We start from the raw sequence: 17,731 nt of genomic DNA on the forward strand, positions 1-17,731 counted from the left end.
AAGCATTTTATTAAAATCTTGTCTCAAGCATTATATTTTAGTTGCTCACATGTAGACATTCCAGTTATTAACAGAGAAAACATCAAAACAGTGGTTTTTATAACCAAGAATTCAATAATCAAATCAATAGAATTTTAGGTTACTACCAATTAACTAACAAGCTTGACAACTGAATGCTAAAGCTGAGTTGCATTTAAGTTTTCATACATTGCATCAAATTAGAGAAATAAGACAACAGATTCCAAAAGCACATATCTATCATAATCACATGGAGAAGTGCATTTTGGGTTTTGAGCTTTCTTTAAGAAAGCTGCCAAAATTTTCTCATCATTGAAGTTGATCCATGGACAATATAATGCATGAAATTTCATTTTACCTTAATTCTATATTACTGCATTGTAAAAAATTATTGCTTTCGAGAGAAAATCTGAAAGTCTATTAAATGGAAGAATGTGACGATATCACTCTGATGCTCCCCTCTAAGGGAATGTGCTGGGGTCATGCTTTTACCTCTGAAATAGGTTTTTCATAGACATCTTCTCCTATAGATTTCTCCTGGGCAAGAAGGGCATCTCGATGCAAGACTCGAAGCACTTTCTCTGGCTCCGCTGAGCCGTAATGAGCCTCCAAAACCTCCGGTTTGGTTTTCTCTGTCTTCAGCATGTGGATCACATCTTCTCTGGCCTGAGGAAGAAAATACAGCAAGGTGAGAAGGTGGACAATGTAGATCTCATGCAGGGCTCACAAAAATCCATACAGAGCATATCAATTATACCCCGAATATTTGAATTTGCTATTGGCAAATTCTCTGGGTCTTCTGTGCTTATTTTTCACCAAAAGCAGATTGGCAGGCAGATACTCCGTTTCAGGTTGCTAGGAAGCAGGCTAGCAGAAAAAGGGTCTGTGCTAATCTTAACTATATAAAAACTGCCTTTTCTAAGTTGCAGTGATTCTGGGAGATAGAACTGCTCTCAAGATCTTTACTCTGTTTTAGTGCACATGACGGAAACCACATACTTGAGTTTTCTATTTACGATCACAAAGGAGTGTTTAAATCTTGTTTAGAATAAAACCCTTCTCTCCCCATTCTAGTGATTCACTGTATCACTATATCACTGTATCACTGTCATCCAGTTGCTCATCGATTTGCATGAGTGGGCACCAGTAACATCTCCATTGTGAGACTTGTTACTGTTTTGGGCATCTCGAATACGCCACAGGTAGCTTGCCAGACTCTGCTGAGCGGCTGGGATACTCGGGGTAGCTTGCCAGGCTCTCCGAGAGGGACAGAGGAATTAAACCCAGGTCAGCCGTGTGCAAGGCAAATGCCCTACCCACTGTACTATTGCTCTAGTCGTTTCTAGTGATTACCCATGCATAATTATCAAAAAGGCCTTTATTAGGGATTTTCCTCATTCCCATCAACTAATTCCATCTGGATTAGTAGAAACAGTTAGGAACTTAAAAAAGATGTTTTGTTGTTTTAGGGCCACCAGTAGTGCTCTGTGGTCAGGGATCATTCCTGGTAGGGCTCAGAGGATCATTCCTGGTAGGGCACCAGGGACTGAATCTGCATTGTCCACTTGCAAGACAAGTATGCTACCCAATGTACTAACTCACCATCCCTGATAATTAGGAACTCTTTTTTGAGTGTTTGTTTATTTTGAGACCACACCAGGCGATGCTCAAGGGTTACTCCTGGCTCTGCTTAAGGGAGCATCTGAGATACTGGGAATGAATCCAGGTTGGCTGCGTGCAAGGCAAGCACCCCACCTACTGTACTATCTCTCCAGCTCCTGATTAGGAACTGTGATGGTGCTCAGTCTAATATATTCTCAGGGAAGGTAAATTTAATCCTTTTAAGATCCAGGTTTAAAGCCAGTTAAATAAGGCTGGGAAATTTAGAATTTTTCTTTCGGTTTTTCCTTTCAGTTTCCTAGCAAAATCTTGATATCTTGTGGAAGCTATTGAGAAAGCCACATAATTATAGATTTCATATCATATTAATCATGGTCTCCATCACATAATTAATGCAAATACATCTGGGTGTACTTTGTACTGTTTAGTAGTTTTTTTCTAGTTGTGATCAAGCTGACATTTGCTAAATGTACTCCCATCTGGTCATATACGTGTTTTTCTGGTTACAGTGTAAAGTTCCTCGATTTCATTCCAATTTGTACGAAGAACAAAATATTTACAATAGAATTTCAGTGTGTAGCAAAGAAATAGATTTATTTTCTGTGCTAACTATAGATCTGAAATTATGAACCTAACTCATTATCAGGAGCTAAATAACCCTGAGATAGAATCATTATACTTTATCTGTCTTGAGTTTTTGCACTTTTATTGCTTTTTTATAGTCTTCAGGTTAATCTAATTCTTGATGACTAAAGACTCATTTATTACAGAAACGTCAATGGACTAGAATTTTCAGATTTTCCCCCCATGCTCTCTCTGACCTATATACTTGTGCTCATTTCAAGACAAAAATGGAAAATATTAATTTTAAAAAACCTAGAGCTGGAGTTATCGCACAACAGGTAGGACGTTTGCCTTGCATGCGGCTGACCCGGCTTTGATTCCTCCATCCCTCTCAGAGAGCCTGCTAAGCTACCGAGAGTATCCCGCCCGCATGGCAGAGCCTGGCAAGCTCCCCATGGTGTATTCAATATGCCAAAACCAGTAACAACAAGTCTCACAATGGAGACGTTACTGGTGTCCACTCGAGCAAATCGATGAGCAACAGGATGATAGTGATACAGTGATACAGTGAGTGAAAAATCTAGTGCTTTGGAATTAGCAAGAAAGTTAAAGTCAAAAAACAGTTTGATAGAAAGTCTATGTCTCTATGAAGGGACACAAGTACAGCCTAAGAGTCAAGCAGCCTGTACAGTGGCTTGTGAAGGCAGGAGCATAAGTGCTCTTCATCCAGCAGATACAGTTCTCTGTTAGAGTGATGGCACAGCTCACCTAGCTGTATTTTAGCGTGTACTTATCCCTCAGTGCAAGCACTCTTTTACAAGGCATATCTGTATATAGCGACTAAAGGAGCCTAAGGGATATAGATTGCTATTGGTTTTCAGGCAGGAAATTCTTCCATGTTCATCCCTCATGACTGACTATAAATATAAAGCCTTTCTAAAACATTCAGTTTCTCCAACCTGATTGCTTTGGAATCACCAAGCAGGCAGGCGGAGGGTGGGAGGAACCTGGGAACACTGGTGGAGAGAAGTTGATACTGGTTGTGGAACTGATGCTGGAACATCATATGCCTGAAGTCAATTATAAATAACTTTGTAAATCATGGTGTCTTAATACATTTTGTTTAATTGAAAAAAAAGAAAAGATTCAAGGCAGGTTGGGGATGAAAAGATACACAGGGTGATCTGAGTTCAATTCTTTTCACTCCATATCACGGTCAGGAATGATCCCTGAGCACAGAGCCTGAAGTAATCCCTGAGCACAGCCAAGTTTGGTCCCCCCCCCAAAAAAAAAAACAATTAAAAAAAGCCACAAAGCAAACAGACAAACAAACAAACAAGATTTACAGCAGACTTATTAAATGAGACTCTCTGGGCTGATAGAGAAAGTTGGGAGATAATTTGTTGTTGTTTTTTAATCAATGATATGAACAGCTCACTAAGAATATTCTATCCAACCAGATTATCATTTGAATTTGAAGAAACGATATAACACTTCACAGACAAGCAATGGCTTAGGGAATTCTCTCTTCACTCTTACTAATTGTATATTTGTATGATCTTTCTATGTTATGCAAATTTTAAATGTACTAGCATAGAATTAGTCATGCTATTGATTTTTTATTCTAGATATTTGTAAAAATAGACATAGAGCTTCTAAAATTATCAACTTATCACTGATTTACAGTTTTGTTAATTTGAAGAGTTTAGCTTTATTTATCTATATGTATGTAGGTGTCATCAATTCCACAATCAAAAGAGATCTCTCACATGTGGGATATAAGGAAATAGAGTAAAGGAACAACAAATGGCCAAAGGCAACAGAAGGGAGGTTTTGCAAGCCATACAAATTAAAATCTTTAGGGCATGCTATTGAGACAGACTTGGGTGGTGGTTGGGAAAATTTGAAATAATGATGTTGGGAAGGTGTAATGGTGGTGGGATTGGAATATTAAATGTAATAAATTATTATGAACAACTTTATAAAAATAAAATCACATTTAAAAAAAGAACTGAAGGTTTTGTTGTAGAGCTGAGTTTACCTGATGTGGCAGGGATGGGTGGACAGGAGGGGGTCCCTGCGGTATTGGTGGAGGGGAACAGGAACTCTGATCATAAGTTTGGTGTCATAATGAGGTATTCATGAAATGTATAATGTATAGTTCACAAAATTATATATATTCATTAATAATATTACCTACATAAAAACGATAAAGAAAAAAGTGTACTGACAGGAGTTAGTCCAAAGATGATAGCTTTTCCCTCTTAACATTGATTCTAATTAGTACATTGCAGTACAGCTGAAGGAACCAGAGCAAAATTACTTCCATGTATCACGTTCACAAACAACATATTGCAGTTAAAATTAAACAGAAAGCAACATAAATCATATTCTGAAAATATGTCTTTCCCTAAATGTGCTTTCAGGTCAGAGAGTGGATCTTAAAAGAAAATTAAATCATCCTGAACACACAATTTCACTGGTACTTATCTTAAGTTTAAATGATCTGAGCACAAAAGAAATTAAGTAAGTCTTAAGGCTAAGAAGAAAATATAAATTTTAATTAATTAAAATATATTAATTTTATAGCATGGAACAGGAAATAGCTCAACTTTGAAGAAACTCAAAATTTGATTCCATTCCCAGCTGTGTCCTCTGATTTGTATAAATTACTATTATTGCTTTTACCTAATTTTATTGTCTGTGAAACAGGGCCCAAATAGTTTCCTTTTATGATTCTTCTTAGAATGAGATCAGATACAAAATACCTAATACTGAACTTGGCACATAGTAGATGCTATGTTAGGAGTAATAACTTTTTATTATTTCTGTTGAGTGCCCATAGCTAGATGTCTTTTTGCTACATGGATGCAAAAAGAATTTTGTAAGATTTTTTTTAGCTAAACATAACATTTTAAATGAACATAGTTTGGGCCAGAGAGATAGAAAAGGGGCTAAAGTGCTTGCCTTGCATGTGACCAGCCCTGATTTGATCCCTGACACTGTACAGGATTCCCCAAAGCACTGTTAAGATTGACAACTGAGTACAGAGTCAAGAATAAACTATGAACACAACTTGTGACTGCACCCACCAAAAAAGAAGACTAACATAGTTTAAATGTCTAGAAATGTCATGCTTTGTCCTTAATGAGTCCATTGTTTAAAAAGGTTTTAACCAATGCAGCCTCATTCCAAACATTAATTCCCTAAATCAGTTCCCTTATCTGAAAAATGGAGATACCAATTCCTCTATGTCACAGGAACTACACAAACATTTAATAATATAAATTCAGAGCATCCAAAAAATGAAAATAAGTAGCTATTTCATTTAAAAACATTCATCTCTTCAGTTAAAAAATTATCTCGGGGCTAAAGTGATAGTACAGTGGGTAGGGCATTTGCCTTGCATGAAGCCTAACATCCCATATGGCCCCTTGAGCACCACCAGGGGTAATTCCTGAGTGCAGAGCCAGGAGTAACATCTTTAGCACTGCCAAGTGTGACCCCCCCCAAAAAAAAGTTATGTCAATATGGTTGGTGTTTATCTCCTTGACCAAATATTCCTCATTCTCTTAGAAAAAAAAAGTTTCTTTTGTTTTAATGTAGCACTGTTGTCCTGTAATTCATTGCTTTGCTCAAACGGGCACCAGTAATGTCTCCATTGTGATACTTAGTGTTACTGTTTTTGGCATATCGAATATGTCATGGGGACTGCTGTGCGGGAAGGATACTCTTGGTAGCTTGCTGGCCTCTCTGAGAGGGGCAGAGGAATCAAATCTCAGGTCAGCAGGAGGAATCGAACCCGGGTTGGCTGTGTGCAAGGCAAACGCCCTACCCACTGTGCTCTATCTCTCCAGCCCTTTGTTTTAATATAAAATATTTACTTCTCTCTGTGCTTATGCTTTAAATGTGCTAATTTTCATATACTTATAAACTACATGTTTTAGTCTTGATTTAGTTACCTGGGGCACTAATTGCCAAGAAAAATGGTATGCTGGAGTTATAATACTGAATAATACAATCAGAACCTCATCATTTTACCATAAATTTACCATAATTTCACCTTGATTTGGAGGAGAGGCCTCCCCTCAAAGAGTACTCAGTATGTCTGCGGTCACTTCTGGGCAGGAAGGGCCAATGCGAGGGCCTAATAATGTAGAGCTACTTTGGCCCAATATTGGTTGGAGGCCACCAAGGCCAAACCTTGCATTATTAGGGTCTTCCATATGCAAAGCATGCTCCCCTAGCCCCTGTGTTATCTCCATGGCTCCTACAAAAACTTTTTAATAACTAATAAAGCCTCCTAAAGAAATACAAATACTACCCAGCAGCACCCAGCGGCTTCTTATAGAAATGCATCTAGACTGTGAACTGAGCTACAACCCCATGCCGCCCAGAGAGGGGAAAGGATTTTCTCTCTCAACCCTTTCTTTCTGCAGGGGAGATGGCAGCAAGAGCAACGGCACCCACGTGGCGAATGCCATCTTCTAGTATTCACAACCCAGAGGTATGAGTTTGCAGTGACGTGGCTCACAGGAGATGATGGGATGAGGGTGTTACTGGCATGCTCTCTGCCCAGATGAGATCCAGAGCAGCCGCATGAAATGGCCCCTCTGCACCTTAAAGACTATGAACTGGGAGGTCTACTAACCCATTTTGGCACCCAGTGACTTCTTAAAGAAATGCATCTAGACTGTGAACTGAGCTAAAATATCAGAAATCCAAAACTGCGCGGCCATGAGCTCACATAATCTTCATTCTCAACAGTGGAAAATAAATTATCAAAAGATGCCTTTTAAGCAGGTTTGATTGTTGGGGGAAACTCCAAATAATAATAGTGAGTTCTCTGTTGAAATATTGAATGTGTTCAAAGTATAGAGAGAATAAAGTGAAGATCATTAGCCACTCAGGAGGGTGGGTGAGGGAGGGGGGTATATTGGGGTTCTTGGTGGTGGAACATGTGCATTGGTGAAGGGATGGGGGTTTGATCATTATATGACTGAGACTTAAACCTGAAAGCTTTGTAACTTTTTTCACAGTGATTCAATAAAATAAAAATTGAAAATTGAAAAAAAAATACAAATACTGTTTATAAGCTACTGCTTTTAAAATTACTTTAGAGGGCCAGGGATGTAGCTTAGCAATAGAACACTTGTCTTACAAGTATGAGGCTCTGGGTTCAATTCCCAGCACCGAAAAAAAAATTGTTCAATGTTGCAAATAATATTGTAATTTCCATTTAGTCAATGAACTAATAAAGATATGTGATAACAATAGACTTTTAAACATAGATTCACTTTATTTCAAAATGAGACCCCACATCTTTTCATTTTAAGTACATTGTTAATATTTATGTATTGAATGAAAATCAGAACATAAGGATATTTCTGGCTCTAAATATTAGTGTTTTCATTCAGAGTTGTATCAGAAACAAGTGGGTAGTCCCAGGATTCTGGGAAGCAGCTAAAGAGTTCCCTGTATTTAAATGTATGTAAAAGAACACAGGAGGAAGAATACTTTGATGAGAATTCTAGAAAAGAGACCATAAAATTGTTCAACAACTGTTTTCAGAAGAAAGTAAACACGAGATGAGTGCATGGAGCAGGCAGGGCAGAGCCACATTCTTCCCTTTCATCCTGTGTGGTGGCTCTTTGTGCACAAGGAGGCCTACAGGGGACAAGCACAAAGATGCCCCTGCAGAACTTAAATTGCACCTGTGGAGCAAGACTCGGTCTCAATTGGCTTCAAAGAGCTGATTTAAAACATTCCACGGCTTCAAAGACCTTCTCTGCAAAGACCAGAAACAACAGAGTGACTGTGATTCATCTAAGAAAATCAACAGTGTGGGCTGGACTGAGACAGCAGAGATCAGGGGTACAGGATTAGACAAAAGGTCGGGGCTGAAGTGATAGTATAGTGGGTAGAGCACTTGCCTTGCATGTGGCCCACCAGGGTTTGATCCACAGCACCTCATATTGTCCCTAGACCCTGCCAGTGTGAATTTTGAGTGTTGAGTCCTGAGCATTGCTGGGTGTGGCCTCAAGCACACCCCTTAATCCTCCCCACAAAAAAAGGTAGGTGAAGCCTACACAGAAAAAGCTTTGATTGAATCAGCCATTTCAGGCTTGGGATGCAACTTAGTGTTAGAGTAAAATATGTACATGTGTGAACCCTGAATTTGGTCCCTGGAACCTCCCAAAATAAATAGTTGTGCATTATACTTCATTTTATTTGTAGAACTACCCAGGGCTAGAGAGCCAGTAAGGTGCTTGCCTTGCAAAGTAGCCAACCCTTATTCAATCCCTCTACTACTTGCAGTTCCTTAAGCACCTCCAAGGGTCTCTCCTGAGCACAGAGACAGGAATAAGCCTGGAATACTACAAAAACAAAACAAAAAAGTTACAACTATCCACGATTTAAGTAAAATCAACATCATCAATTTCTTGATAGGTTTTGTAAAAATCAAATGTCATAACTTGGTTGGGGTGGGGGAAGCATTCTCAAAATATTTTAAAAATACGTATTAAGTTTATCTTTCATTTGGTGGGTTTATATAGTAATTTGTGTTTTAGGGCTGAAAGAGAGCACAGAGTTTAAGGCATTTACCTTATAAACATCCAATTCTGGTAATCCCTGGCACCACATATGGTCCCCTGAGCACCGCTAAAAGTAATCTCTGAGCACAGATTCAGAAAATATTCCTTAGTACTGCTGAGTGCTGAGCAGAGCCCCCATAGCTGAAAACCTCTGGAACCCAGCCACAGCCATGCTGAAGGGCCCTCTCCACACGTTTGGATGAGCCTCACGCTAGAAGGAACCAGCAGAGGAACCCAGGTGTGTGGGACCTGGGGCTGAGATCTCCAAGCTTGCTCGGATTGGGACTGGGCTTCTTCTGCCCAGATCCCCCATTTTCCAGTAGCTTGGCAGCCACACCCAGAAACTGCCCCCAGCACCGTGTAATCCCATCAATGGCCAACATCCAGAAACTATAAAACCAAGCTCGAGGAGATATTTTATAGCCTCGGTCTCCCTCTCGGAGAACTTGGAAAGCTACCAAGAGTTTCCTGCCCACATGCAAACTCCCCGTGGTATATTCATATGACAAAACCAGTAACAATGATGGGTCTCATTCCCCTGACCCTGAAAGAGCCTCCAATGCGGCACCGTTGGGAAGGCCGAGTAAAGAGAGGCTTCTAAAATCTCAGGGCTAGGATGAATGGAGACATTACTGAGAACAACTCCAGAAAATCAACAATCAATGGGATGATGATGGTGATAATGATGATTTATTTTTTATTTTTTTTGCTTTTTGGGTCACACCCAGCGATGCTGAGGGCTGACTCCTGGGTCTGCACTCAGGAATCACTCCTGGTGATGCTCGGGGGGCCATATGGGATGCTGGGAATTGAACCTGGGTCGGCCACGTGCAAGGCAAACACCCTACCCACTGTACTATCGCTCCAACACCTACACTGTATTTATTATCAGAAGTATAACTGCACCCCAAGGCTTAAAATCTAAAGGTATATAAGCAATTGAAAAACACATTCATAATATAACCTGATAAACCTTCAAATGGAGGATATATAGAATGAGAATTGCATCTGAATTCTCAAAGAATACTTGACTTGAATCTTAATAAACCTTTAGGAAGTGTCCAAAAGTCACACAGTGAGTACTCATGACAGGAAAGAGGGCAAAAGAGACAAAGAAAGAGAGAAGGGTTGGGATGAGCGTGCTCTAGGTCAAGATGTCAAAGGCAAAGTTCAAACAGATGTTGCTGTATGGACTAGTGTGTTATGAGGCTGGGGTGATGACGATCAATTCACAAAAAGCTTTGGAAACCAGGCACTGACTTTTGTTTTATCAGGGAATAGCAAGAAGCCTTGGAAAATATCAGGGCAGTGACATAGGCATATTCGTGTGGTGAAAAGATCAATCATCAGCTGTGTTAAAACAAATTCTAAGTAAGCAGGTCTGTTTGTACCACTCTAGAACTGAAATTTAAATGATCTCCACAGCGATTCTAAAGCATAGCTGTTCCTAGAAACCACTGCTCTATGGCTGATAGGTGAATTCAGCAGAAAGAGGTTAGTGTGACCAGTTTCATTGGGAACTAAGCGCAGGTTTCACGAAGCTGAAACTTGGAAAACCAGGTCAGACTCACACAAACTATGATGAGTGGTCATTGTTGGGCAAACAGTGAGTAGGCTCCAAAACATTTGGAGCATAACAGGGCATGCATAGTAGACTTACTACACTTAGAAACCGAATTTTACAGTGTTTTCAAAACCTAAAAGGAAAAAACCATTATTGATGATTCTGCCTGGCAACAATTTTAACTATTTTTAATACTTGTGGGGTTTTCTATATTTGGAAGAAAACCCATAATGAATAGGGAAGAATATTTAGCTTTTAGGCCATGTGACAGAACTTTTCCATACTCCTAAAATGGGCATGCACATGCCCTGGGCTGGCATGGTGGAATCACAATGAGCCAGAGAGCTGCAAGTCAAACAGGGCACACCTTCCTGAAACATGGAGATTCATAATGCTGTGCATGGTAAAAAGTGGGAAAAATTCTTTCAAAATATTAAGGCAATTTCTGGGGGCCATGGAGCTAGTACAATGGGTAAGTTGCTTTGCATGAAGTCAACCTGGGTCCAATTCCCCAGAGCCCTGTCAAGAATGGTCCCAGAGAATAGAGCCCAGGTGTCAGCTCTGGGGACTGCCATGTGTATCTCTCAAACAACACTCCCCCCAAAAAACACCCCACAAAAAACATAACAACAAACCCAAAATATTAATGCAATTTTGATAGTCACTTGAATTTTAAGACAAAACACAAGACAAAAATCCTTTGCTTTAAGGAGGGCAATTTGGGAGTTTCTGAATAGATGCCATTATTCCCCCCAGCATAGTGACACAGTTTCCTGGGGTGAGAAAACAGTATGGATGTCAAGTTTGAGAAGCTTACCTTTTCCTACTAATACTGGAGATCTCAGACAAGACGTTTTTGCCAAGAGCCTTTGCCTTTAAATGAGTGACACATTTTGAGGAAACAATAAATCTAGTTCTCTGCTTACAGAAAAAACAGTTTAAGCAGTTACAGTTCCTAAACACCATATCCTTTCATGTATTATTTAGTTAACAACCTAAATATGTTCCTAATACTTCAACGAAGCAAAACACCTTAGAAAAGATGTGCCTGGAAAATAAACACAAGCCCAATACGGTGAATGTTTTTCCATTTAATGTTGGGAACTCAACGTTCTCTATCTATTTAAATAAGGTGATTTATTCATTTACTTGCCCATTTCTTTCTTCATTTACTTATCCTGCTTGGAGGCAGAAACTGAGTCTACAGTGTCTACTAAAAGAGAGCCTGACCACCCGATAGGTATTTGGTAAATATTTGTTGAAGTACTTATTGAAATAAATATAAATATTATTAAGTGATGTGAAATCAAATGGGCATAACTTGTACTGGGAATCTTAGAAAAACCTTTACTACCCAGTCTTGTTTAAAAGATGTAAATAATTGCATTGCATCAATGTCTACACTTCCATTTGACATTTCTGTCTACAATTCAGGCAGGAGTCACTTTTTCTTCTTAGGTTTACTCCAGAAAGAAAATATGTAAACTAAATAAAGAAAAACAGTACATTCCATCAGGATGTTGCAACAGGAAATGAACTATCTTTAAACCCATACAAATTGTATTACACTTTTATCCTAGTTAGGTAAATTGGAATATTATAGATAGACTGCATATTTATTATGATTATAAATGGAAGGAAAATATATGCAATTTATTACATTATTAGATATTACTGTGAGAATTCAAATGTTTTTCTTCCTGCTTTTTAGAAAACAATGTTAGCATGATCAATTACACAATAATACTCAAATAGAAGATAGAGATGGTTATTTTACAGACTCATTGAGGCTAAAATTATAACTCTTAGTTTCACTGGAGAAACTTATCTCCACAACTGTTTGATTGATAGCTGTCTAAATCTCTCTTTTTAGCTCATTAAACCTCTTCCATTGAAGACTACTTTTTTGAGGGATAGGAATGTGAATCATGTTAATGTACATGCCCAGCATAGAGTAGAACTGGGTTTAATCCCTAGCACCAAGCCACACATACAAACACACACACACACACACACACACACACATACACACACACAAAGTTATTCTTTTCTAGCACTTCAAACTGTCACCCTCAAAGAAATTGCTAATTTTTTCTTTTTTTTGCTTTTTGGGTCACACCCGGCGATGCTCAGGGGTTACTCCTGGTTTTTGTACTCAGGAATTACTCCTGGCAGTGCTCAGGGGACCATATGGGATGCTGGAAATCAAACCTGGGTTGGCCACATGCAAGGCAAACGCTCTACCCACTGTGCTATCTCTCCAGACCCAAGAAATTGCTAATTGAAATATTAGGACAAGATGTTATTTCCATGTTAAAGCTTGCTTTTCCTGTAATCATAATAGTTGAATTTCTTTAAATTAAAATTTCTCAAAATTATTTTTTTTCAGAAATTAAAAATTCCATCCAAAAATTCATATGAAATTTGATAAGCCAGAAAATTAAGATCAAAGGGTCAAGCACATGCATTCCATTTAGGAACCTGTGTTTCAGTCCTTGGCACTACATGGTTCCCAGCACCACTGGGATCATAGAGCTGAGAGTAGCCCCCAGACATTACTGGGTGTCACCCTCAAAACAAATAAATTAAATGCAATTCACAAGGAATTTGACATCTGGTTTCACCTGGTTATACCCATATTATCCTTGGCAAATTATAACCAAGTGTGCCAGCCCTGGTGCACAGTATCAACAACAGCAAAGGGAAGGAGGAAATCTGAAACAGAACTGGCAAGAATTTGGGAAAGCCAGAACCCATGTACATTGCTGGTGAAAGTGTAAATGGTAAAACCACTATGAGTCCAGTACGGTGGTTCCTCAAAAAATTAAAATAGATCCATCATGACCAAGCAATTTCACTTTGGATTATATCCAAAATAGCTTAGGGCAGGGACACTGACATTCATAGCATCAATTTTCCCAATAGCCAAGAGATGGAAGCAAAACAACTATCATTGATAGATAAATATATAAATGAAATATGGGATAGATATGCATCACAATGGTGTCCATACTGGGAATGGCAGGAAAGTCTGATGCACGCATGCTGCAATATGAACAAACCTTGAAGAAAATAAATCTGTCACAAACATATAATTGCTCTACGACTTCTCTTATGTGAGGTACTTAGAATAATTCAATCCATAATCGGAAAGCAGAACAGTGACACTCAGGGCCCGGGCAGGATGCATGAAATGGAGAGCTGTTGCCATGGGGACAGAGCTTCAGATTTGGAAAACAGAATAAGTTTTGGAAATGGCTGATGCTGATTGTGCATAACAAGATGAATACATTTAAAGTCAATGGAGGGGACTGGAGTGATCGCACAGCGGGTAGGGTGTTTGCCTTGCACGCGACTGACCCGGGTTCAATTCCCAGCGTCCCTTATGGTCCCTTGAGCACCTCCAGGAGTAATTCCTGAGTGCATGAGCCAAGAGTAACTTCTGTGCATCGCCAGGTGTGAACCAAAAAGAAAAAAAAAAACCAAAACACCATAAAGTCAATGGACACTCCTCTTAAAACTTGACTTGGGTAAAGAGGGCCAGAGAGATAGTACAGCAGGTAAGGTGCTTGCCTTGCACACAGCAAATCAGGGTTTGAGTCCTGACATCCTGTATGGTCTCTTGACCCTGCCAGGAGTAATTTCTGACTACAGAGCCAGGAGTAATCCCTGAACCATCATCGGGTATAGCCCCAACCCCTCACCCCCAAATAAATACAATAAAAATACCCCTAAAGTTGTAAAGAAAGGGAGCTATAGCGATACGGTAGGGTGTTTGCCTTGCAAACGTTCAATCCCCAGCATTCTCTACGGTCCCCTGAGCACTGCAAGGAGTAATTCCTGAGTCAAAGCCAGGAGTAACCCCTGTGCATCAGTGGATGTGACCCAAAAAGCCAAAAAAAAAAAGTTGTAAAGAAAAAAACTTGGATAAGGTAAGGTTGGAAGGGTTCAAGTACTTGCCCTGCATACAGAAAATCCTAGTTTAATCCCTGGCCCTGCCTGGTCCTCTGGGTATCACTGAGAGTCAGCCCTGAGTCGAGACCTGGGACTAGTCTCCAGCACCACAGGTTGTGGCCCAATCCTCTCCCCACAAAGGCTGGCGCACATGCTCTGCACACAGAAGATCCAGGTTCTTTTCCCTGCATCCTTTCTTCCCCAAGCACCAAGAGGAAGGATCCCTCATCACTGTACCAAGAATGACCCAAGAACCAGAAAGTAGCCTAAGATAGAAAATTTTACATTATGTATATTTTATAAAAAAAAATCAGGATTTCCCAGGAATTAGTAATGGTTCAGTGAAATCACCTGCTTTGAAGTTATGAGTCCAGAAGTTTAGTCCCTGTGGTGTCCATCCCGTGTTGAGCAAATGATCCCTGAGTTCTGAATACCCATCCTTTAGAATCCCCAATGTCAGAGCAAAGTGTGTTTTCACTGGTGCAACACTGCTGAGTGTGTGCACGCATCACAACTAAGAGTGTCTGACCTCTGGTGAGCACCATGACCTCTGGTCATCATAACACAAAAGAGGAAGGAAGGGGAAAAGAAACAATAAAATAATTAAAAATAAAAATCAAAAGTATCTTGTACACCCGGACAAACAGAAAAATCACCCCTAATCTCCTATATACAAAGTATCACGGTACTAACAATTCTGTATAAAAATTATAAAAGTGTATTCCATTTTGTTACTTGTGTCTTCTTCTCCTCTTTCTTCTCCTCCTCTTTCTTCTCTTCCTTCTTCTCCTTCTTCTTCTCCTTCTTCTTCTCCTTCTTCTTCTCCTTCTCCTTCTCCTTCTTTTTCTTCTTCTTCTTCTTCTTCTTCTTCTTCTTCTTCTTCTTCTTCTTCTTCTTCTTCTTCTTCTTCTTCTTCTTCTTCTTCTTCTTCTTCTTCTTCTTCTTCTTCATCTCCTCCTTCTCCTCCTCCTCCTCTTCCTCCTCCTCCTCCTTCTCATTCTTCTTCTTCTTCCTTCTCCTCCTCCTCCTCTTCCACATCCTCCTCCTCCTTTTTCATCTTATTTTTTAAAACATATTGGGATATTAATAGTCTCACAGCTGCTGTTCTGGATTAGAAATAAGATAAGGTCACTGATTGCTCCATGCAATGCTGTGATCCTAAAGGGTATAATTTTTTAAACTCAAAAAAACTATAAGCTTTATGGTGTGTGTAATAAAGATCTTGAGCAAAGCTGTTAAATCATACCTCACTTCTTTACTACCAGATCCAGCTTTCTGGGAACCAGTTCAGAGGTTGGACCCTTTATATATTTATTTACTTATTGTTCTTGAACCATACCTGGCAATGCTCAGGGGTTACATCTGGTGGTGCATGGGGGTGGGGGGATCATGTAAGATGCTGAGGATGGAAGTCAGGTTGGCTGCATGCAAGGAAATCATCCTACAGAAGTTGAATCTTTTAGAATGTAAAAGGTGGCACTAGTCAAGCACAACTAGATGAATATCTCTAAGTGTAGTTGTTCATCCATTTCTATCATTTTAAACTCTTGAGATTCAGGACAGAGGAAGCATCTGTACAAGCTCTGGAATCAGATCTCTTTCTAGATGTTACTGGTACAACTCTGTTTATATTACACTTTCATCACCTCCTTTTTTTTTTCATGATTGTCTCCTTTTTAGAAAAACTCTAGAAGTTGATCTTAGCTCCTTCAGTGGGATCCCTTTCAGTGGGCTCATTGGCAGTGCAGCCTTGCTACCAAACTATTTGCATGAAGGACAGAGCCTTTCCCTGGGAAAGAACTTATTCCAACGAAGCAAGGGCACCATTTTGATTGGGAACAATGGAGCAAGGTCAGAGGGGAAGGGTGAGTCTGAGGGCAGCACAGTGTCTGTCAATCACACTCCTCCCAGACCCTCCCCCAGAGATCCATGCCTGAGTCCGAGAGTAAGCAACTGCCATTAAAAACAAGCAAAACAAACAAAAATGGAAAGAACTAGTAAATTGGAATTCCAGGCATCAGAGCTTCAGTAACAAGCTGGCTACACAGGGAAGGCAGCTCTGTGTTGCATCTCAGTGGAGACACCGGCCTGCAGCAGGGAGTGGGAACATTCCCTGGGGCACGCATGTTGTGCTGGCTGTGCTCCCACCAGTCACTAACAGTCATCAGTACCGCAGTGGGTTCCAGTAAGAAAAAGGGCAGCATGCCAAATGCCAAATGGTACCCCAGAGGAATGTGTGGGACAAGTGTGGATCATCTTCTGGGGATTTCTACCACACCGCGGGAGGAACCTCACAGAGTCTGGCATTCCCACAGAGCAGGTGGGGCAGGCACAGGAGAAGGAAAAGAGAGCTTTGTAAATTTTCTTTGATTTTATTTTTACCCTCTGACTGGTAAGGGCTGGGAAATAAGGGAAATGCTTTTCCGAGGAATAAAATATTTCAGTCATACAAGATAAGACTTCGTTGTCTGGATAAAATTTCTACATGAGAAATTTGACTCACATAACACTGATTTCTTGTGGATTTGTTGCACTTTTTAACTTATTCATTTTACCCTCTGACCTAAGTGTGAATAACATACCTTATAGCATACATTAACCATCAAAGAACAACTAGAGCTGAATTTTTTTTTAACAAAATGCAAGAAATTCTCATTTATTGACCAGTGGAGTGGGTCACACTGAGTATGTTCTTTTATAAATAATTAAGAGTTAATGCTTCTAACAAAAATGTTTTGCTTTCTGTTGGTGTGTGTGTGTGTGTGTGTGTGTGTGTGTGTGTGTGTGTGGTGTGGTGTGGCCCGGGATTGAACCATGTAAGATATGTGATTTTATCACTGAGCCCCATCCCTCTTCCTAGAGTTTTTCATTTTAAGTGTTTAGGAATAAGTGTATCCTCAAATATTTTTTAAAGGTCTTGTGTGTTTATGTGTGTGTGCAGGTGCACGTGCACGTGCTTCTTGGAGCAGCACCTGATGGTGTTCAAGGCTCAATCCTATATTTGTGTTGGGGTTCACTCCTCATTTCTTGAGGTACCATATGCAATGAAATGCATTCAGGTAGGAAAAGAAAAATACATGCAAGGACATGACCTACACCTTAGCCCTTTATGGTTCCTGCATGTCACCTCTTATAAACAATATGATGTATTTAAGTTAATATCTTATAAGAAACTCAGTGTTATCAGTGTCAGTTGTCCTGATACACTGGCTTCTAAGCTCATTTATCTTTCTCTTTAAACAAGGTTTTTGTTCACTTAAACAAGTTATTTATATAAACAGAGGTAGTTTCTTGCTTATTTTGACTCCTACTCAAGAAAGCTGTGTGGTGAAAGCATTGTACTTAGGAGTTCTGAGCTAGAACATGCTTCAGCACTAATGCTAGTATAACCTTGAATGAGGGAACTGGTCTCACT

General features: G+C 39.7%; 1 protein-coding gene across 3 annotated transcripts in view; it reads right to left on the bottom strand.

Moving 5' to 3' along the window:
- FILIP1 (filamin A interacting protein 1) overlaps positions 1 to 17,731 on the bottom strand; it is a 216,148-nt gene that overhangs the window by 76,361 nt on the left and 122,056 nt on the right. For 2 of the 3 annotated variants that reach the window (XM_012932143.2, XM_004605908.3), the window contains exon 3: positions 511 to 684. In XM_012932143.2, the coding sequence (XP_012787597.1) occupies positions 511 to 684 (174 nt within the window). Of the gene's footprint in view, positions 1 to 510; positions 685 to 775; positions 885 to 17,731 lie in introns of those variants that run through there. The other variant, XM_055136362.1, reaches the window with a different exon arrangement.

Source organism: Sorex araneus, chromosome 4, assembly GCF_027595985.1.
Source record: "Sorex araneus isolate mSorAra2 chromosome 4, mSorAra2.pri, whole genome shotgun sequence".
Lineage (NCBI taxonomy): Eukaryota > Metazoa > Chordata > Mammalia > Eulipotyphla > Soricidae > Sorex > Sorex araneus.